The 24,754-nt window shown below is 38.5% G+C and overlaps 1 protein-coding gene across 3 annotated transcripts in view; it reads right to left on the bottom strand.

Moving 5' to 3' along the window:
- CDKAL1 (CDK5 regulatory subunit associated protein 1 like 1) overlaps window positions 1-24,754 on the bottom strand; it is a 649,842-nt gene that overhangs the window by 529,205 nt on the left and 95,883 nt on the right. For all 3 annotated transcript variants that reach the window (XM_036026451.1, XM_028511592.2, XM_036026452.1), the window contains exon 5: window positions 2,614-2,698. In XM_036026451.1, the coding sequence (XP_035882344.1) occupies window positions 2,614-2,698 (85 nt within the window). The remainder of the gene's footprint in view (window positions 1-2,613; window positions 2,699-24,754) is intronic.

Genomic DNA, 24,754 nt, shown 5'->3' on the forward strand with positions numbered 1-24,754 from the left:
TAAAGGAGTTCATCATCACCAAGCCCTTATTTTATGAAATGTTAAAGGAACTTATCTAAGAAAAAGAAGATAAAAAAACATGTACAGTAAAATGACAGCAAACTCACAATTATTAACCACCACACCTAAAACAAAAGGAAACTAAGCAAACTAGAACAGGAACAGAACCAAAGAAATGGAGATCACATGGAGGGTTATCAACAGGGGAGTCTGAGGGGAGAGAAGGGGAAAAGGTACAGAGAATAAGTAGCATAGATGGTAGGTAGAAAATAGACAGGGGGAGGGCAAGAATAGTATGGGAAATGTAGAAGCTAAAGAACTTATGACACATGGACATGAACTAAAGGGGGAGAATGTGGGTGGGAGTGGGTGTGCAGGATGGAGGGGAATGAAGGGGGGAAATGGGACAACTGTAATAGCATAACCAATAAAATATATTTTTAAAAAGATATCAATTTTCCTCTCAATGTAATTATAATTAAAATCACTTGTTGAACTTAAAACATGATACTAAGTCTATGTGGAAGGGCAAAGGAATCCCAAAACACTCTTAAAAAAGACAAAATGGCATTAGCATTCTCAAATATCTAGACTTCATATAAATCTATACTAATTATGACTATGTAGAAAAAAGTATAAAGAAATAGAGCAATAAAACTAAATAAAACCCAGAGACAGACACAAGCATTTATGGATACTCAACATATGACAGAGTGGGTAATACACAGCAGCTAGTAAGGATTAGGAGCTAGTCTACATGTAATGTGTCCACACAAATAAATAATAGATAAGTCAACAGGTAAAAATATTTTAAAAGGCATTTCACAAAAAAAAAATTCAAATGGCCAATAAACATTAAAAATGCTCAACATCATCAGTAATCACGGAAATGCAAATCAAAACCACAGTGAGATACCATCTCCATCACTAGACGGGCAAGTTAGAAGTCTGCCCATACCAAGTATCAGAAAGAATTGAAAAATACAACGACCATCCTGGCCAGGTGGCTCAGTTGATTGGAGTGTCATCCTGTACACCAAAAGTTTGCAGGTTCAATCCCTGGTCAGGGCACATATTTAGGTTGTGTGTGTGATCCATAGTCAGGATGTGTATAGGAGGCAACTGATTGATGTCTCTCTCTCTCTCTCTCTCTCTCTCTCTCTCTCAAATCAATGACCATATTCTCAGGTGAGGATTTATAAAAAAGAAAAAAGAGAAAAACAACTACCTGCATTCATTGGCATTGATGGGAATGAACACTGATACATGCATTTGGGAAAACAGTTTGGCATTATCTATTAAATTTTGAATATGTACATATCCATGACCCAAGCATGCAACTCCTAGTTACATATCCTAAAGTAACTACTGCACATGTACACCAAGAGCCATGTTCAAAACATTATAGTAGCAAAATATTCAAAATATGCATATAAACAAAGCACTGGAAAAACTCAAAACTCTACTAAAAGTAAAATGGATAAATTGTAGCAAACTCATGCAACAAGTAACCAGAGTAATTTTACATCCATCAACACGGATAAATCTAAAAGCAGAATGCTTAAGAAAAGAAGCAAATATCAGAACACAGTTTAAGTCCAATAAATTAAAATCTAAAACAGGGCAAAACTAAACAAGTAATTATTCAGAGACGTATTTAACATATGGTAAATTTACTAATAAAAGTAATGGAATGACTCACAGAAGTCAGGATAAAAATTACCTTTCAGAGGCATAATTGAAAAAAGGACACATAAAGGTTTCTAAGGTTTTGACATATTGTTTAGGTTGAGTGGCAAACATATTGGTGTTAATTTTATTATTATTTTTTAAATTACAGGTTTCATAAATCATGTATGGGTATTTAATAATAAAACCAATTTGGGGGAGAGGGTAATGAGTTTGAGAGTGAAGGCAGGAGGCGAAGAATCTTAAGTCAAGCAGGGAAAGCAAGAGGAAAAGCAGGACAACAGCTCAAAGGGATACATGGGCGTGATTACACCTGAGCATGTTTAATACCAATGACAAGGCTCCATTGGAACTGCAGAGGTTAAAAACATAGGAGAATGAGGAAATAATTTATAAAATGAGATTTCTAAGAAGGTGGGTGGGTTAAGGTTCAGAGCACATATGAAGAAAAGATACTTCTTTTACTTCAATTTGATGGAACAAAGCAAGAATTGAGGACTTATATGCCCATCTCCCCCAACAAACTGTATTTCCCTTGATAGCCAGGCAGTCCTAGCACCTAGAACAGTGCCAATGGGCAGGGAAGAGAAAAGAGGTGAGGACTGCTTTGGGTATTTTCAAAAAGTACTGAATGGATTCCCTGAGGAGAGTACATTGTTGATACTTAACAAATATTCCGATCACCTATTGGCTAACTTCACAAATACTCAAATCACCTATTAGAAACGTCTACATTAAAGTTTCCTTCTTTATCAGATAAATGCAAAACAACAGAATATTAAAAGTCCAAGTCATGCTTTTTTTGATACACACTGAATATTTATATTAGCAATATAATATATTAGCAATGTTTTAAAGACTAATTTCCTCAAAATAACTATTACCTGCTTATAAAAAATTAAGAAAAAATCAACTTCTACTTACTTAATGGAGTTTCTAAAGTGATCTTCAGCCGGGTTTTTTACAGTACAACTATTCAGGAGCCACAAATCGGCGTCTGATGCATTTTCTATTAAAAAAATGAATATGAGAAAGAAAAGTATGACATTTAGCCATCAGAAGTATCCAAGGGCTTTCTCAGACGGCACTGGGACCGCTGGGGTCTCTCGAGCAGAGAGAGGCAGAGAACAGAGTCAAGTAAACAGGCAATTACAATACAATGGCTAACTGCTATAACATGGGAATATTCATGAGAAATAAATATTAAAATGTATAGCCTGTGCTATTTTCATTTAAAATATAAAGAGGATGATCATTTGCTTCCTATATTTTCAATATTTAAGAGTATTCAATAACTTCCAAAAACTAAAGTGTAACTGTCCTAATCTTATCTCTGAATATGAAATGGCCCTTTTTGGGCTACATGTTAATATTTTTCAAGCACATGTATTATCATACACTGAATACTCTCCACCTTGAGAGTTATTAAAAATATAATTTGTCTTCCTTGAAAAAAATTAAAGATTCACCTCAAACTGAGGCTTTTATTCCTCCCAACAATTTGATTAGATATTGTTATATTCTATAATAAATGCACTAGCAGTGCAACACAGCATCCAAATCCATTGTGTTTGGTGAAATGAATTTATAAATGCCTGATGCCAGTCCAACTACCTTGCTGCCTAAAAGGACTTCCACTTTAAAATAGGATTAGCACAACAAAAGGAAAACCAAAATTGAAAACTGCAGCACCTTCAATGGTATTTCTAGAAGAACAGAAGCTAAGGCTGAAAGATGTGAAGAACTAAGAGGACACACAGATGTCTGTTCGTACAACCGATGTGAGAAGGGAGCTTCAAGTGACAGCGTTACATGAGAGGAAGGGTGAGCACACCAAAGCTTCTAGCAATTTGGCAAAAAAATTTTCCCCCAGCATTTTATTATAAAAACAGTAAAACGTTTTTACAAAGAGGCAGGATCCCAAAATTCTTGAAATGCTAAAAAGACAAGAGAAGTTCTTCATTACTATATGCCAGCTGAGTACCATGATCCATCCTAACTCATCTCCCTCCTCCTATTCCTAATCCCACACCACGGTGTACGTCCCACCCAACAGCCAGGGCGGCATTTTATAAAACATAAATTCGGTTATGTCACTTCCCTACTCAAACTCCGAAAGGATGAGTATTCACCAACCTCCTCCAGTTCCCTACAAACTATTCCCCACAATGCTATCTGAAAGACAGCATTTCAATCTGATCTTAGTATTCTTGCAATATTCCACTGATTGCACATTGATGATATTCAAGGCCTATCCAGATCTAGCACCTCCTCAACTTCAACATTCACCTCTCTCTAAATTCATCTATCCCTCCAGCCATACCAAACTACCCGGAATTCCTAAACCGTGTGCTCTGCCATCTGCATACAATACCTTTATTTTCTTCAGAGTGGCAACTCATATAGTTCTTCATCTGCCTATCCACCCAGCTAACTCCTACTCATCCTTCAGTCTCAGCTTGAGGTTTGTTAGATGCCTCTTCGCTGCACTTCCATAGTGCATAGATTATTCTGGCACTTTATAATTCTGTATTAAAATGATTCATTTTTCCAGCCTATACTTATTACTATTCAAAAAATACTGAAGACAACATTTTCACCTGGTGCTCTCTGAATGTCCAGGTCCTAACACAGTAATGGGCACAAAACAGACATTCAAATAACCATAGAGCACTACACAATACACAGGGAGGTACAAGAAGAAAGATTATAGAGGGACAATGTGTGAATCTACATGCATTTGGCACTTTTACCAACCTCCTAAAGTTCTGAAGGTCATACTAATCTTCTGAAATAAGCTTCAAGAAAGTCACCAATTTAATTAACAAATATTTAGAATTGAGACTTTATCTATTCACAGCTATATCCCCCAGCACTTATTATAGTGCCTGGTACATAGTGGGTACTCATTAAATATTTACTAAACAAATGTTGAATATTTTTTATTGATTAGAGAGAAGAAGGGAGCAAGAGAGAAAGAAACATCAATTTCTTGTTCCACTTATTTAGGCATTCATTGGTTGGTTCTTGTAGGTGCCCTAACCAGGGGTCAGACCTGGATTCTTGGTGTATTGGGCCAACACTCTAACCAACTAAGCTACCAAATGTTGAATTACAAAAGATGAAGTAAAAACTACAAGCAATGTGTTACACATATAACAAAAAGTCATGGATGTATTATAATGATAAAAATACAGAGACTCTGGATTTAAAAAAAAAAAAAAAAAATCTAGAGACAGAGCTACCTGTGCCAGATGTCAGGTAGGTATCCTGGCACATTCTCCATTCAGTCACCCTAAAGCCATCAGACAACTTTTACCGTATTTCTACAATAGCCCTCTCAAGGGAACTTAGCAATAAACAACAGCAAATCACTCTACTCTGTCTAGAATTCTGTCAAAATAAAGCAAACACTACGCTAGTGACCCAGCAGTTGCAATCAACAGGGAACTGGTGAATATACCAAAATGCTCACAAATTACCTAGCTTTTTAGTAACCAACCACAAAAGATAAGTCTTTCCTCCAATGAGCACAGTTTCTTGTCAAATTATTTCTGAACTTAGTTTTGTGTTACTGTATCTTTACTTAGTATTGTCGAAAGACAGTTCTACTTACAAGCATAAAATAGTCAGTCAACAACCAAAGCACAATGACAACTTACTATGTACCAGGCTCTATTTTAGATTTTTGGGATATGGCTGTAACAAGAGTTTCTACCCTTAAGGAGTTTACACTCTTAAGGACGAAGTGTGATGGGGGAAAAAAAACAAGGAAACAACCTAAATCCTTTCGGGTACCAGTCAATGATACTAGGACAATAAAAAAAAGCGTAATGGACAAAGAATAATTTGCAGAACCCACGGGTTACTGGTCAAAATAAGTCTCCCTCAGAAATTCAAATTTCTGAATTGGAGCTTAAATAATGGGAAGGAATCTGCAAAGATCAGAAGAGAGAGCTTTCAGAGAAGATCCTACAAAAGCAAAGGCCTTCAAAGAGAGTGAGCTTACCATGCTCTGGGACCAGAAAGAACACCAGTGTGACTGGACATAGGGAGAGTGGGGACAAAAAGGCCAGAAAGGCAGGCAGGAACCAGATTACATGATGGCAATTAATTGAGTTTCAAACATGAATGGAATTCTACTTCAGAAAGACCATTCTGGAAGCACTCTGAAGACAGGACCATAGATGGGGCAAATGAAAAAGCCATGGAAAAAAGCAAAGGCAAGAAAACCAGGTGGTACCTGGACCAGGATTATAGCAATGGCAAGAGTGAGAACTAGGTAGAGGCATTTTTGGAGCTGGACTCATGAATACTCACTGAAGATTAGATCTGAATAGTACCAGAGGTAATCAGACAGGATCCCCAAGCACAGGGAAAGGATTTTGGCCTGCACATCACTTGGTCGCGGTATAATTCATTGAGACAGGGAGGGTTTGGAAAGAAACACATTTGGTGAAGAGAAAATCAATGGAGGCTGGGGAGGGATGGTATATTTGAGATCCCTATGAAATAAATATCCAGTTAGAAATACTGATCAGCCACTTGTATATATGAAACCAAAGCTCGGAGGAGTCTTTCCGACTAGAGACAGAAATAAGAGAATCAAAATTCTAGCAAGGGTGTCCTATCCATGGGCTGCAGGCTGCATGCAGACCAGGATGGCTATGAATGCGGCCCAATACAAAGTTGTAAATCTACTTAAAACCTTTTCTTTCCTCATCAGTTTTCGTTAGTGTTTGTGAATTTAATATGAGGCCCAAGACAACTCTTCCTCCAGTGTGGCCCAAAAGAGACAAAAGGTTAGACACTCCTGCCAGAAGATATCTAAATCTATAGGACTGGATAAGTTCACCTAAGGATGGGTGGAGGGGAAGTGGAGAAAGGACAGGAAAACATCCAAAACAAAACACTGGGTCATTCAGAGGTCTGGTAGACAAGTTGAGATGAGAAAATGACATCGAAAAAACAGCAACCAATAAGATAGGAGGATAAAAACTAGGGCATATAATGTCACTGAAATCCAGAGAAAAAAGTATTAATATTTGAAGTAGGAATAATCGATTATGTTAAATGCTGAGAGTTCAAGAAGAATAGATGTCTGTATATCAGCATTGTTAACAAAAGAATAAAATGATTATCCAAACTTTTTCATTTTCCTTTTTCAATTGTATTTGCTTGTTCTGTGTCAACCCACAGTCACCCAACAAAGGCCTTCCTTTTCACTAAGTAACTCAGAAAACAAACTCACTACACAAGGGGACTGAGAAAAAGTATTGTGTATGGCTATGAGCCAATAAAGAATGCTGATTCCACATTTTTGGTCCCCTAAAGAACACATTTCCTGGGTTCTAAGATGCCATCAACTCTAAAAAAGCACTATCAACTTTGTAACAGCTCTTCAAGAGGAGTGGAACATTACATTCATGTCTTTGCTAATTTTAAGCTATATGCCAACTTCAAACATTAACACAGGAGACAGGATGGGATAAAATGCAACTGAAACAAAAGAAATGTGAGTTTAGCATATCTGTATTAGAGTGGCACCATCTAGAACAAACAAGAAATACCAAAGAACCTGTCTTTCCAGAACTTCATCACCCAAAATAAAATGTTCAAATATACTACCACTAGTAAATGAATAGGTTATTGAGCTAATTAAGTATCAGGGAAGAAAAGGTCTTACCTTAATCAGAGCATTCATGCCAGGTCCTCCAGTACCTAACAGGAAGAAGCAGTTTTACAAAAGAGCCCTTAGGAAAAGAAGGACTAGGTAGATGGACAAGAATGGTCTGAAGAAGGAAGACAGTAAGAAGGCACCATGTTTGGAAAAAGAACTGGAGAGGACCCCAAAAAACTTTTTTTACCTACTTTGAGTTTCGGCCTACAGCACTACTGTTAACTCCCCATATGAAACTGAAAATCATCTACACATTAGCCAAATATTGCCAATGCCTGACCTGGGATATCAGAAATGGTTTGGAAGGCTACAAACTTCAGGCTAGTCAGATGGAATCTAGACCTCAAGATCTGATGATTTAGCCTTTCATTATCACACCATAGTGCTGCAATGAATAGCCGTGTGCATATCAGTCTGTATTCATCCCAGATTATCTTTGGAATCAAATCCAAAAATTTAGGATTGCCGGGTCAAAAAATAAAGTCATAAGTAACTGCATTATATACTGCCAAATTCTCCTCCCTAAGGGGTGTCTCACTTTGCACCCCTATGAGCAATGCAAGATGTTGCCTGTTTATTCAGGCATCACCCACAGAATGTGCTATCAAACCCATGTGCGTTTGCTAATCAGGTGAGAAACAGAAGGCCAGATGAGGTTTTAACATGCATTTTTCCTATTATGAGTTGAGCATCTTCTCATATGTTTAAAGACCATTTGCAAGTGGGTGTTTTGTTTTGGGAGTTTTTTTTTTTTCAGTTTTCACTCTGTTCATATCTTTTGCCCACTTTTCTATCAGGTTAGTCATTTTCATTTCAAATTTTAATAACACAGAAAAACAGTACATATACAGAGAGAATATTATTTGTCTATAATATTAGTTACAATATTTCTCCTAGTTTGTCATTTTACTTTTTTATAGTTGCCTTATACTTTATTTCTAGGATATCAAATTTATCCACCTCTTCTCTTATTGCTTCTGCATTTTGAGTCTTTTTGTTAATATACTTTATTGATTATGCTATTACAGTTATCCCATTTCCCCCCTTCATTCCCCTCCACCCTACACACCCACTCCCACCCACATTCCCCCCTTTAGTTCATGTCCATGTGTCATAAGTTCTTTAGCTTCTACATTTCCCATACTATTCTTGCCCTCCCCCTGTCTATTTTCTACTTACCATCTATGCTACTTATTCTCTGTACCTTTTCCCCCTCTCTCCTCCTCCCACCCCCCTGCTGCTAACCCTCCATGTGATCTCCATTTCCGTGGTTCTGTTCCTGTTCTAGTTGTTTGCTTAGTTTCTTTTGGTTTTGCTTTAGGTGTGGTGGTTAATAATTGTGAGTTTGCTGTCATTTTACTGTACATGTTTTTTTATCTTCTTTTTCTTAGATAAGTTCCTTTAACATTTCATAAAATAAGGGCTTGGTGATGATGAACTCCTTTAACTCGATCTTATCTGAGAAGCACTTTATCTGCCCTTCCATTCCAAATGAAAGCTTTGCTGGATAGAGTAATCTTGGATGTAGGTCCTTGCCTTTCATGACTTGGAACACTTCTTTCCAGCCCCTTCTTGCCTGCAAGGTTTCTTTTGAGAAATCAGCTGACAGGCTGATGGGAACTCCTTTGTAGGTAACTGCCTCCTTATCTCTTGCTGCTTTTAAGACTCTCTCCTTATCTTTCATCTTGGGTAATGTTATTATAATGTGCCTTGGTGTGTTCCTGCTTGGGTCCAACTTCTTTGGGACTCTCTGAGCTTCCTGCACTTCCTGGAGGTCTACTTCCTTTGCCAGATTGGGGAAGTTCTCCTTTATTATGTGTTCAAATAAGTTTTCCACTTGTTGCTCTTCCTCTTCTCCTTCTGGTACCCTTATAATTTGGATGTTGGAACATTTACAGATGTCCTGGAGGTTCCTAAGCCTCTCCCCATTTTTTTGAATTCTTGTTTCTTCCTTCTTTTCTGATTGGTTGTTTCTTTCTTCCTTCTGGTCCACTCCATTGATGTGAGTCCCAGTTTCCTTCCCATCACTATTGGTTCCCTGTGCATTTTTCTTCATTTCACTTAGTGTAGCCTTCATTTTTTCATCTAATTTGCAACCAAAATCAACCAATTGTGTGAACATCCCGATTACCAGTGCTTTGAACTGTGCATCTGATAGGTTGGCCATGTCTTCATTGCTTAGTTGTATTTGTTCTAGAGCTTTGATCTGTTCTTTCATTTGGGCCATTTTTTTTTCTTGACATGCCTGTTATGTAGTGAGGGGCAGAGCCTTAGGTGTTCACCAGGGCAGGGCAACCCAGTCGCTGGGTTGTGACGCTGCATTTGGGGGAGGGGTCCAAGAGGGAACGATGCCGCTTGCTCCACTCTCTGACGGATTTCAGTCACTTCCCCAGCTTCCTACGAGCAAACTGGGCCCTTCTGGTCCTGGTTCCCGGGCGGGTGGGCTAGTGTATGTTCTAGGACCCTGTGGGTCTCTCCAACGAAGTCCCCTGTGAGGCTGGGAGTCTCTCCCTGTGCCTCAACCCCCACAGGTGTTTTCTATCGGTGTTTTGAGGCTTTATTTCCCAAGGCTGGTACCCTGGGCTGCATGGTCTGTCTTGCTCCTCAGTTTCGCCTGGTTTATTTGCACTCAAATGTGGGACTGCCCAGTCAGCCAGCCACCTTGCATGCCACAATCCACCACTTCACTGGATCCGCCAGCCGCTGCTTTGCCGCGACCCCTTTCCACCCGGCCACCTCTCCTACTGGTCCAGATGAATATTTCTTCTTTAACTCCTTGGTTGTTGGACTTCCATACAGTTCAATTTTCTGTTAGTAGTGGTTGTTTTTTGTTTCCAAATTGTTGTTGTCCTTATTTTGGTTGTGCGAGGAGGCACAGTGTGTCTACCTACACCTCCATCTTGGCCCTGGATTTTGAGTCTTAATTAGAAAGTATACTGTACTCTCAGATACTAAGAAATTTACCTGTGTTTTCTTCTAATACACACATGTTTTAACATTTAGATCTTTGATCTATTAGGAATTTATCCTGATACATACTGATCTTACTGAACTTTTTAAACAAAAGATAAAATAGGATACTATCTTCTCATATCAAATTGGAAAACGATCAAAAATATGATACTACCTAATGCTAGCAAAGGAATGAGGAAACTGGACACCTCTTCCTCTGCTGCTGGCAGTCAACAATGAAGAAACGTTTTGGAATGCAATGGAGCGGTAGCTATCAGAAATGTAAATACACATCAGAATTTCACCTACACATGCTTGTGGGATACTTGTACCACATCCAGGCATATTTATATATATACATTTATATATATGCAAACATATATACATATATATATAAATATATACTTATACACATACGTTTTTAAATTATCATTGAAGATTACTTACAAAGCAAAAGACCTAGAAAGCCAAGTCCATTATAAGGAGACTAACTAAATAAATTATGAGCCTGCAGCTAAAATACCATTTAGCTGTTTAACAAAGGCAAGATAAACTGGTAAATATTAATTCATAATAATCAGGTGAAACAAAGCAAGGTACATAAGAGCAGGTCTTGTATGTCATTTGTGTTTTAAAAAGGAAAAGAGAAAAACAGAAATTCTGTTGTAAACAAAGAAAATTTCTAGAAGCATACATACACAGGAAATTGTTTGAGGTGTTTGTTCTGGGAAGTGAGATGAAGGTTCAGCTGTCCTACGTAGTGTTCATGCACACATTTTATGTCTTTTCTCCTCTTTTTTAAAGTACATGGATGTTACTTTTATAATTTTATAAAACTTAATCCTGAGAAGGGATACATTAATATTTAGTTCATATTCATCTGCATTGTTTTAATTATTAAAAGCAAGTATTGCTTTTTTCACTTAAGAAAATTTATCAAGCTTTTTTAATTTTTTGTAAAGTTCCCTTTTCCATGAAGCTTAAGAGTCAATGGAGCTCTTTCATTTTAAGGTGAGAACATGAACTGTTTTCCTGCTGTGACCCATCACGAAAACAGCGACCTGATATACGTTCACTGAGGGACTTTTCTCCCCACTGCTAAAAGCTTTTGTACTCACTGAACCAAGAAAATGATGGTCACTGATATGCCACCCACTCTGAGTGTGAGGACAGGAAAACAAACTATTATTTGTTTTCATTGAAACACATTTACTTTCTAAACTGTTTCTTTATAGTCACAAAATAAATTACTTTTAAATGCTGAGTAATAAAAATCTGATTAGCAATAATAGCAATAGCTAACATTACTGAGTACGCATTAGGTGTCCAGCAACAAATCATGCAAGCATGTCACACCCTTTTTTTTCCATTTCATTCTCCAAATTTGCAGTGGGTTCATTTTTATTCAAACTCTATGGGGGCGGGGGGGGGGGGGGATCTATGGCTTAGGGAGGAAAAGTAACCTGCCTAAAACCACACAATATGAAAGTGGGAGAGGATTGGAAATCCAGACAAACTGACTCCAGGGACTGTCAATTTAAGTAAACTGGAAAGCCTCTATGGTGGCTCTTGACCTCTTGATCAAAATAACAATGCAGACAATATCTACAAACAAAACATAGAAGTGTTACATGGCCTTGAGGTTGCTTCATGATACTTCTAAAAAGACTAATGATCAGGCTTGAAAAGGAGCTGTTTAGCTGGCTATTTCCAAAATTTCCAAGACCTTGAACATGTCAGCTCTTGGCCTTCTGTAATCAGTGACAGACATGCAAGTGAAGGGAAAATTAACAATGAGTGCTGGATCCTTACTCCAAAGCACAGGCTGACTCTCACAGCAACCAATCTTCCCTTCACCCTGCAGGCTTCTGCATAATCATGGCTTGATAGAAGAGATGAGCAGAGTTCCTAACAACACTATCCAGAATAAAACATTTATCTTACACAACTGTTCCATTTGAAAGTCAACTCAAGAAGCAGGATAAAACACTAAGAGAAGTCTATCCACAGATTTAGGTAAAGCAATTAAGGATGCCAAAATGTTTAAAAAACACATTTACTGAGAATTCAACAAAGAGGAAAAAGTGTTTGTTTCCTACCAATACCATTTGGTAGGAAAGGGAGGTCTTTACCACAGAACAAATGTCCATTACACTTATTCATACCCAGTGTGTGTATTTATAGTAACACAAATCATTGAATGACTACTAAAAACTCACGGAATGGAGTAAGCCTTAATAAAAGAACTTAAAAGCACCTTTTGAAAAAAATTTCTGAAAATCAATTAAAGGCAAAATTAAAACAAAAATTCTCATCAATGCATTTTCTCTTCTACATTTCACTTATTGTTCTCTATGAGACCTATACAAAGCACAACATAAAGTAACCATGTTTTCAGAATCTTTTTACAAAAACAAACCTATCCACAAGAAATCACTCTCTCTTAAGTCAGCTAGGGTTGGAAGACTGGGAGGATGAAGAGAAGGAGGCAGCGACAGAAACAAAGGAGCAGGAGAGGGGAGGGCACGGGAGGGGAGTGGAGGGAAAGGGAAAATGAGAGACGGACAAAGAGCATCTGTGGTTCCCAGTCTGAAGTGTTCAAACAAAGAGCTGACCCTCCACCGTTTCGTGCTGGTGATTATTTATTTGGTATATTTCTGAATGACATAGAACACAGAAGCTCCTGGGGGAGGCACTTACTCTTGCAGACTACTCACATAATTTATTCTTTAAAAATACAGGTATCTCCTGCTTGTCGAAAGTTCTAGTTATACCACTTTACTTTTATGGAAGACCCACATCAAGACCTGTTTGCACTAACCAAAAGAAATCCAAAGTGAATTTTCACTTTTACAAAAGAAGGCAAACAGTGAACACAGTACACAGCACTTGCGATGCAGCAAGCCACTGGAGGCTAAGTGCTCCCTGAACACTGACAGCAGCTCTACTTTTACTGTATGTTGGTACTGTTTTGGGTTTCCCTGTTACTTGGTATGATTTGGTAGGTTATTTTTTGGATCTTGGAAAACTAAAAAACTTTTCCATATAAATCAATGGTAATTGCTTCTTCAAATTCTGCCATTTCGGCTTAGGAAAGGTTATATAGGAACGCTCTACTTTCAGACAGCTGAGAAATCTGTAGTCCTGATGAGTGCTTTGCAAAAAATAAAATGAGGAAACCACAGGTCAGCTTGAGCTCTGTTCATTGTATAAAGGGAAAAAGTGGCTTTTTTTTAATGATAAATAGAAGCTGGGACAACTGTATCAATAACTACTAAAAATCAATTCCATAGCTAAGTAGGCCTGATAAAAACCAGTATCAGAGTGCAAGAGACTTTTTACTTACTATGTAGAATAGAAAATTGCTAGTACTCCCCATCCTCTTTCCATATTAAATTGCTCTATTGATCCTGATACATAATCAGCTCAGAAGTTACTATATCTAAAGAATCCATAATAGAATATCTACTTCTGCATTTTAAATAGTTCATAAAGTAAGAGGCAATATACACACCAAATGACCTTTATAGGGCACTTCATGATCTGATCACCATGCCTCTGCCCTAAGCCACTGCTCAGCAGGCCAATTTGCATGTAATGTTCCTGACACACTGTGCTTTGAGGACCTCAGCATGATAAAACTCCAAAATTGAGAAGATGAAAATCGAACGCTCCCCCCCAAAAAATGGGCAAAGAACATGAACTGAGAGTTCACCAAAAAAAAAAGAAAAGAAAGAAACATATGGCTCTTGAACATACAAAAAAGATACTCGACCCACTTTTTTTAATCCTCTCCTTGACGATTTTTTTTTTGTTAATCCTCACCCGAGAATATTTTTTAATTGATTTCAGAGAGAGAAGACAGGGTGAAGGGACGCACACACACACACAGACAGGGAGAGAGAGAGAGAGAGAGAGAGGCATCAATCAGTTGCCTTATATACGTGCCCCGACCTAAGATCATACTCGCAACCTATGTTTATCCACCGACCGGGAATCAAACTTGCAACCTTTTGGTGTATGTGATGACCATTCAACCAACTGAACCACCCAGCCAGGGCTCAACCCCATTCTTAATAAACAAAAATTAAAACTGCACTAAGGAAAAAAGAACTACCATTTTTCACTTTCTTTACTGTCAAAAAACTATTAGTTTGAAACACATCACACTGATGTATCTATGGGGCAGCAGGCACTCCCCTGCATTGCTAGTTGGAATGTAAACTAGAAAACAACCTCTTAAGGCAATTTGACATCTAACAAAAAGGCAAGTGTATTTCCTCTGACCGAGAAGTTCCAAACATGTAGCATACTATAAACATACTTGCACATGTGCAAGGTCATTCACTGCAACATTATTTGTAAGAATAAAAGGTGAACGGTTAAAGACATTTTAGTATATTCAGAATTGAGACTCCTATAAAGCTGCTAAAAAAAAAAATGAGTAACCTCTAAGTCCAAAATCTGAGAAAGATCTCCAGACATATTTTTCAGAGAAAAAAGACACTAAAAAACACATATACTATGCTACCAATGAAACTCCAGAATCCATTTACACATTTGCTTGTATTTTTATGAGAAACACTGGATGTATACCATAAACAAAGAACAATGGCTGGAACTGGGAAGAGGAATAAGAACAGAATTGATGGGAGACAAAGACTTCCCCTTGTGCAACTTATTTTTATTTTTGAACTTATTTAAAAGTTGTATATTTTCAAAGTAAAAAGGCAATTGTAAAAAATGTAGCTTGTCTTAATCTTCCTACTATCTCCCCAATTCTTGACTTCCTTCCACAAAGATCTCGAACAAACTGTCTCTGTACCAGCTCTACATATTCAGTCACCTCCCATTCACTCTTCCACCACTTCATTTTGGTGAAGATCTTCAACCACTCACTATTTCCACGAAACTACTTTCATTGTGGGAACTGACACCAAAAGCCAGAGACAGCCAAACACTCCTTTCTTTTTGGTGTCAACAGAATCACTCTCCTATTTTCCTCTTCCTCCCTAGCCTCTCTACTTTATCCATCCCCTCTGCCCTCCATGAATTAGAGTTCCTTAGGACCTAGATTTAGGTTTCCTCCTATTCACAAGTTGATTCCGACCATTCCTCTCATGGTTCTGAAAACTACCGTTACACTGAGAGATGATACCCAAATTTATACTTTCAGTTCAGACGTCAATCTGAGCTCACTATTCAACTCACCTAATAACTTCTCCAATGGAATGCAACAAAGAAACATTAATATTGACATAAGGCATTTCCAAAACTGAACTCTCAAATGTTCACCTTGTATTCATAATGTGCTAATTAGGATGCAGCAACCATTCTAGGCATTAAAGTAAAGAAAAATTAATACAAAAATATGGTTATGTAGGGATGAAAAAGCCAAGACACTGAAAGGAGAATGAAGCAACCCTGAGATGAGTAACAGCAGGAAACCATGGCCAGTCTAAGGGCTAGAGAGACCCACTGGGAGAGGCGGAATTATGAGCATAAAGCTACGCTCGTTTGGCAGGGGCTGGAGAAACAACTGGTGCTGCCCAACGTCAGGAGCTAGGACTGCAGAAGAGCTAACTGTCTCATAGGAACTGAAGCCACAGGTATGAAACTGCCATTTCCTGAGACTTGAACTACAGGAAAGAAAATACCGTGCCTCATCTCCACTCCTGTCTGTCAGTCTTTCTTCCATCAGTGTCTCCATTTGTCCAGCTCTACCCACAAAAGCCAAAGGGTAAGTAAGAATGTGGAGTGTAGCTCTGTGCAATATAGTAGACAGAGAAAGTCAGAAAATTGAATTAGACCAACAGGCAAATGACTGAATCTCATCTCTTCCATCTTCACCATCTCCATAAATGGCACATTAACCAAAATGTTTCAACCAGAAACATGGAATCATCTTTAATCATTCCTTTCACCTCACCAACACCCAAAACAAATCCAACACCTCCCAAAAGATTTTACTTCCAAAATAATGTGAATGCATCCACTCTTTATCTCCACTGCCACAACCCTTATAGAAGTTAGAAGTCATCATGTGCCACCTGGACCACTGCAATGGTCTCCTATCCTATGGCTGCCATAAAAGCAGCTTAGAAAACTATCAAGGAACCAAAAAAAAAGGAAGAGTCATTTTGTTTTAATGGTCACCAATAATCTATATATATGGACAACTGAAAACTGGGTGAGTAAGATATATGCTACTGGCAGCTATTTGAAACTACATTTTGATAAGATGAAACAAATAGGCTTTCCCTGGCTGGTGTGGCTCAGTGGATTGGATGCCAGCTTATAAACCAAAGGGTCGCTGGTTCAATTCCCAGCCAGAGCACATGCCTGGGTTGCAGGCCAGGTCCCCAGTTAAGGGCATACAAGAGACAACCACACAGTGATGTTTCTTTCCCTCTCTTTCTCCCTCCCTTCCTCTCTCTCTAAAAATAAATAAATAATATCTAAAAAAATCTTTAAAAACCAATGTTTATTACTGAGAATTTACCACACACAAAAAAGAGTTGTTAAAAAAATAAGTTGTATCCTTCTTTTTTAAGAACAATTCAGCAAAATAAAATTCCAGTTTATTATTGAACGACACTGTTTCACACATATATCAAAATAAATAAGTGTCCTGACTGGTATGGCTCAGTGGATTGGCTGGCGTCCCACAAACCAAAAGGTCACCCGATTTGATTCCTGGTGAGGGTACATGCCTAGGTTGCAGGCCATGTCCCTGGTCGAGGCATGCAAGAGGAAACCTATCAACATTTCCTTCTCCTTCCCTTCTCCTCTCTCTAAAAATAAATAGAACTTCCAGCCAAGATGGAGGCATAGGTAGATATAGTTTGCCTCCTCACACAACCAAAAGAAGCGCAGCAGCAAATTTAAAAACAAAAAATAACCAGAACTGCCAGAAAATCAAACTGTATGGAAGTCTGACAACCAAGGAGTTAAAGAAGTAACATTCATTCAGACTGACAGGAGGGGCGGAGATGGACAGCTGGGGCGGGGAGGACTAGCACAAGAAGCCAGTGGCTGGAGGACCGAAATGGGCAAGGAAGGGGTGGCAGACCAAGTGGCCCCACACTTGTGTGCAGATAACCGAGAAGAACAACTGAAGAGCGAAACAGACAGTGCAACCCAGGGTTCCAATGAGGGGAAATAAAGCCACAAAACCTATGGGTTGTGGTGGTAGGAGAAAATCCAGCCTCACAGGAGAGTACAATGGAGAGACCCACAGGGTCCTACAAGATACACAAACCCACCCACCCAGAAATTAGCATCAAAAGGGCCCAATTTGCTTATGGGTAGCAGAGGAAGTGACAGAAAGCAGGCCAAGAGCAGACCAAGTAGCATTGTTCCCTCTCTGACCCCTCCCCCACATAGAGCACAACAATGCATCCATGTGGGTTGCCCCGCCCTGGTGAATACCTACAACTCCACCCCTTACAAGATAACAATTGCACCGAGACAAAGAAATATGGCCCAAATGAAAAGAACAGATCAAAGCTCCAAAAACAGAACTAAGCAATAGAGAGACAGCCAACCTATCAGATGCAAAGTTCAAAACAATGGTAATCAGGATGCTCACAGGAATGGTTGAGCATGGTCACAAAATGAAGGAAAAAGAGAAGGCTATGCAAAGCGAAATAAAGAAAAATATACAAGGAACCAACAGTGAAGGGAAGGAAACTGGGACTCAAATCAACGTTTTGGAGCAGAAGGAAGAAATAAACATTCAATTGGAACAGAATGACGAAACAAGAACTCAAAAAAATGAGAAGAGGCTTAGGAACCTCCAGGATGACTTTAAATGTTCCAACATCTGAATCATAGGGGTACCGGAAGGAGAAGGGGAAGAGCAAGAAACTGAAAACTCATTTGAAAACATAATGAAAGAGAACTTCCCCAAGCTGGCAAAAGAAACAGACTTCCAACCTTGGAAGCAAGCAGCTCCAGGCCAGGCAACACAGCCCAGAGTTCCAGTGCTGGGAAGTTAAATCTTCAGAACTTCTGGCTATAAATACCACTGGGGAGTAGGGGGCTGGGGATGTGGAATAAACTCCTGGACTTTCAGGAGACTTCGCTTGAAGGGCCTGAACAGATTTAGAACATACGCAAATCAAGCCACTCTAGGATTCACCACCAGGGCAATAGCTGAAAGGGCACCAGTCACATACGGGAAGTGAGTAAAGAGAATGGGAACAGGGCAAGGGCTGGGAAAACCTCCAGAAGCAAGGCAGCAGCACTGTCTCCCCTCTGAGCCCAACACAGAGTCACAAAGCGGTGTAGCGAGTTGCCCCACCCTAGTGATTACCTAAGGCCCTGCCTGACACAATTTACAGGTGCCTTTTCCAAAACAGGCCACACTACCAAGACAGGGAGTCAAAGCAGCTCTACCTAATACACAGAAACAAACACGGGAGACTGCCAAATTGAGGACACAAAGCAATGTGGCCCAAATGAAAGAACAGAACAAAACCCCAGAAAAAGAACAAAATGAAATGGAGATAACCAACCCATCAGATGCAAAGTTCAAAACACTGGTGAACAAGGTGCTCAAAGAACTCACTGACTATGGCAAAAACATAAGGGAAGCAATGAATGTTACACAAAAAGAAAGAAATAAAAATCTACAGGGAACCAACAGTGAAGGGAAAGAAGCTGGGACTCAAATCAATGATACAGAACATAAGAAAGAAATAAACATTGAACCAGAACAGAAAGAAGAAACAAGAATTTTTTTAAAAAAATGAGAATGATATAAGATGACTCTGGGACATCTCCAAACATGCCAGCATCTGAATCATAGGGATGCCAGAAGGAGAAAAGGAAGAGCAAGAATTTGAAAACTTATTAGAAAAAATAATGAAAGAAAACTTCCCTAATTTGGCAAAGGAAATAGACATACGAGTCCAGGAAGCACAGGGAGTCCCAAACAAGTTAGACCCAAGAAGGACCACACCAAGACGCATCAGAATTAAAATGCCACAGGTGAAAGATAAAGAGAGAATCTTAAAAGCAGCAAGAGAAAAGCTGAGAGTTACCTACAAAGGAGTTCCCACAAGACAATCAACTGATTTCTCAAAAGAAATTTTGCAGACAAGAAGGGACTGGCACAAAGTATTCAAAGTGATGAAAAGCAAGGACCTACACAGCCTAGATTACTCTAAACAGCAAAAGTATCATTTAGAATGAAAGGGCAGATAAAGTGCTTCTCAGACAAGATAAAGCTAAAAGAGTTCATCATCACCAAACCATTATTACATGAAATGTTAAAGGGACTTATGTAAGAAAAAGAAAATCAAAACCATAAACATTAAAAAGGCAACAAATTTACAACTATCAACAGCTGAATCTAAAAAAACAAAGTAAGCAAACAACAAGAACAGGAACAGAATCATAGATATAGAGATCTTTTGGAGGATTATCAGCTGGGAGGCGGAAGGGAGAGAGTGGGGAAAAGGTGAAGGGATTAAGAAGCATAATTGGTAGGTACAAAATAGACAGGGGGGAAGTTAAGAATAGTGTAAGAAATGGAAAAGCCAAAGAACTTACATGCATGACCCATGGACATGAACTAAGGGGGTGGATTGCTGGAGGGATGACAGGGTATCAGGTAGAGGGGGGCAAAAGGTGGAGGTGGAAAAAGTTAGGACAACCATAACAGCATAATCAATAAAATATATTTTAAAAAATGATACATGAAAAACAGTTCTATTTCACCAAGCAAATCATAACCACCAAGAGAAACCACTCATTAGCAAATTTGCTAAACAACTGGTATCGGCTCAGATTATATAAAACTCTCAATTGCTCGGCACAAATAAATAACTCAAGTCATCTGTTAGAAATGGTACATTTCCAGGACCAATTCCAGTGTACAGTGGTAGCTCCTTGAAGGGAAGTTTAGAATACTGCTCAGTATTATCTCTAACACAAGAGCTATCTATGGACTTGACCCAGCAAACTTACTGAGTCAAACAAGTACCAATTTGGCTATCAAAAGAAAAAGACCCACTCAACACTGCCAAGAGAGAAAGGATCCAAAACAAAACATAAAGCTGGGTATAGGTTTGTTAGACTTCAACATGCAAAAAAGAATAACTTCAAAGATCTACAAATGAAATAATGAAACTGAACGTGAGCGAAGTACTTTATGGCCAGTGTCCCATACCAGTGACTCTGGTTTGTCAGTGCCCATGCTATGCCAACATAAGATATTTTCAGTATGACTCCCAGAAAGAAACAAAATATATCAACTGTATACCCAGTAGGCATCCAATAATTGTCCAATTAACTGACAGATAGTCATAAACAATATCCCAAAAAGATAGTACCAAACTTTCTAAATTACAAAGATGTTTTACCAATTTGACAAAAAAAAGTAAGTAAATATAAAGAGAGGGAACAATATTGCCTTAAGAGACTATTTGGGAAAGAAACACTATTAGAAAATATTATTCATTTGTCACAGTAGCTGAGGACTTCCTGAGGAGAGAAGAGAATATTTAAATATCTGACATCATTGCATATAGATAGGGAGAACTATATTAATGAAACAAATAAGATCATGCAACTAGAATTTGAGAGTTGAGGACTGTATTAATGTAATCACTATTTAAAATTAATATTAATATATCCTAATTCCTTATCTACTTTTCAGATTTAAATTTTATTTCTTTTAGGTGATTCCAATTTTAGTTTGATTATTTATGTCATTTCTAGTTACAAAGTTAAAAATAGTGTATTCTAGTCCTAATTTTTATTTAAAAAAAACTAGAGACAATATAAAGAACTATTATAATTTAATGATGAAAAGACAATAATCCAATTAAAAATGGGTGAAAAAGATCTGAACAGACATTTCTCCAAAATTATACAAATAACTCTTAACCACATGAAAAGATGCTCAACCTCAACAGCCATCAGGAAATGCAAATCAAAAATACTACAAAAGCCCTTGCCAGTGTGGCTCAGTTGGTTGGAGCATCATACCATAACCAAAAGGTTGCAGGTTCAATTCCCAGTCAGGGCACATACCTTGGTTTCAAGTTTGATCCCTGGTCCTGGCGTGGGAACATGTGACCCCACCCCTATTCCCTGTCAGAACACATATAATCCCTGGTCTGGGTATGTCCCAGAGGCAACCAATTGATGCTTGTCTCTTGAATCAATGTTTCTCTCTCTCCCTTCCTCTCTCCTTTCCTCTTTCTCTAAAAAACAATAGAAAAAAAATGTTCTCAAGTGAGGATTAAAAAAAGAGAAGGAAAATAACTACTAAACTACTGAGATACCATCTCATACCTTCTAGGATGGCTATAATAAAAAATAAAATGAAATAATAACAAGTGTTGGTGAGGATATAGAGGAACTGGAACCATCATACACTGCTGATAGGAACATAAAATAGTATAGCTGATTTAGCAAACAGTGTGGCAGTTCCTCAAATTGGTAAGCAAAGAGTTAACATATGATCCAGCAATTCCTCTCCTGGGTATACATCCTAAAATAGTAAAATGTATGTTCACACAAAACTTGTACATCAATATCAACATTATCCTAATAGCCAAAAAACTGAGGGAAAAAAAGTATCCACCAACTGATACTCAGATAAATAAAATGTGGTATATCCATACATAGGAATATTACTAGGCAATGAAAGAAATGAAATATTTGATGCACCTGGAAAACAAGGTGAATGAGATCAGTCACAAAGTAACATGTGTTATATGATTCCACTAATGAAATGTCCAAAGAGACAAAAAGGAGACTGGTGATTGCCTAGGCCTGGGAAGTCTAGGAAGACTGAGGGGTAACAGTTAAAGAACATAGAAATTCTATTTGGGTTAATAAAACTGTTTTAACCCCTGGCTGGTGTGGCTCAGCTGGTTGGGCATCATCCTGCAAACCAAAGGTCACAGGTTCCATCCTATCAGGGCATATGCTTGGGTTAGGGGTTTGGTCCCTGGTCCGAACATATGCAGGAGGCAACTGATGGATGTTTCTCTCTCACATAAATGTTTCTCTCCCTCTCTCTTTCCCTTCCCCTCTCTCTTAAAAAAAAAAAGTTTTAAATTGACTGTAGTGATGGATGCACAACTCTGTGACTATACTAAGATACTGAACTATACACTTTAAATGGTATATGTATGGGATGAGAGTTATTATCTCAAAAAAGCTATTTAAAAAACAAAACAACAACAAAAAAACTAGAGACAAGCTTAAGCCACACCATCACCACTGTTCTCATCTCTGTGTCCTCTGCCTAAATGTCTCTTCCACCCATCCACCCTAGAAACCCCCTACTCATCATTCTCAGCTAGGTTACATGCCACCTCCCCTAGGAAGCCTCCTCTACCAAAGTTCTTCAGGAAGAATAAGGCACTACTTTCCCCTGTGCTTACAGATGAACTGGTGACACTTCCCGAAAAAGATGCATAAATATGTCCACCTTAATGTGAGTCCCTCAATGGATTATTCATCTTTAAATCTCCAGAGATGAGCAGAGAACTTAGAAAAAAATATACTCTTACTGTGGGCAGGTACATGGGTGTGTGGGTGGTAGGTGAGTTGGTAAATGGACGAAAGGATGATAGAGGAAAAGAAAGGGCAAGCATGAATAAACAAAGATGCAAAGATCAGGGAGGCAGAATGGCATGTTAAAGAGTAAGCATGAAGACCTGAACAGACAAATAGCAATCATAAGTTGACACTAGAGAAATGCTTTCAGCAGAAGCTGGGGTCAAACTCTGATGGAGAACCTGGTATGTATTCCAGGAGATCTTCTTGTTCTAACAAGAACAAAGACAGCAGCAATCTTTCATTCTATGGAACACTGTGCACCAAATAAAAAAAAAGTACTTACAAAAATATCATGAAAAGATGTTTTTTCCATTTAACAGAGATTATGCAATTTAAACATATAATTATAAAAAAGTAAAAGAAAAAAAACAAAACACTGTGCATTAAAAATAGATTAGAAGGAATTGTACTGAAATGTTAACGGTAGCTATATTTAGGTCCTGGCACCAATGTTCTAGAGATCAGGTCTTCCTAGATTCCAGAAGCTTTCCAACATGAGTCTGGGCCTGACAAGACATTTCTTCCCCAAACCTGATACCTGCCATCTGGAGGTTCTTACAAGCCTCTGGAAACATGTTCTGTCTCATCTGACTGGCTCATCTGGAAGGGCTGGCTCCTCAGAGCTGGCTTAGGCCCCAAGGGTCTTCATCCAATTATTCAAAAGAGGCCCAGGCTTGGACCTGGCAAGCCAAGGTTCTAACACTGGCCTTGAAGAAGGCTATTTCAATAGTTCAGAGATGAGGTAACAAGGGCCAAAGGTAGACTGTTAATTATGAGTAAACAAAAACTCAAGTGAAAAGTTTTTTGGAAAAAAAAATACCTTAGTAACTGACTACATATGGGAAATGACAGCAGGAGAAATGCAAGTTTTGAACCTAGAAGCTAATCCAAAGGGTGACACCAGTAACACAAGTGGAAGCACTACAGAGGGGCAGGTCGGAGGAGAAAAAATGTACCTTCAGCATTAGATGTGTTGTTCACTTTAAGATACCTGTCCAGGGATGTATATATGCAAGAACTGTGCTACAATCAATTTTAAGTTCAGGAAAGGAACTCACAGAAGGTCAAGGGTGATGTCACCAAAGGTACTGAGACAGACAACAGGTACTGAGGTGAGGAGCGCTATGGTGTACCAGTGTTAAAAATCATCAAGACGATGGAAATATGTCAGAAAGTTATGATGGGTGGGCAAGGTTTCGAAAAAATGCTTGCCTAACTGAGCAATGCTAACAGAACAACAGACTTAAAGTGATAGTGAAAAGCAAAAACTATGCTGACCTCTTCCCTGCCTTATGAATCACAGGGAATTTGCCTAGAAGTCACAGTACAATTAAAATGCTTGACTTAATTTCCTACGGATATCAATTTGATTATGCAATAAATTAGAACTAAATAACAACATTTGCATATCATTTTACAATTACAGAGCATTTTCAAATACATTATCTTGTCTGAGGTCCCTGAGAGCCCCGTGAGAAAGGTGTTTACAATCCTCATCTCATGGATGGGGAAACAGAGAAAGATGTTGAAACATGCAAGAGTCACAGGAAGCAGGGCCAGGATGGTCTCTGGCTCTAAAGACTGAGCTGAAACACTCTGAAACTGCACTATCAACTTCCCTTTTGAGGTTAAGTGCTGTAATGTTGGTTATTCTTATTATACCATGTACAGGGACTATTTCTTTCATGATGCCCAAAACAACTAACTTTGTATATTTATTCACAGATTATAGCCATCTATTTTTCTCTAGGAAAACTAAATTTTACATTGAGAATGTTATAAATTATATCTCACTACTCCTCGTGAAAAGATCTATGAAGTAGGAAGAATAGGAGAGATAGTAAACAG

The sequence above is a fragment of the Phyllostomus discolor genome, chromosome 5 (assembly GCF_004126475.2).
Source record: "Phyllostomus discolor isolate MPI-MPIP mPhyDis1 chromosome 5, mPhyDis1.pri.v3, whole genome shotgun sequence".
Taxonomy (NCBI): Eukaryota; Metazoa; Chordata; class Mammalia; order Chiroptera; family Phyllostomidae; genus Phyllostomus; species Phyllostomus discolor.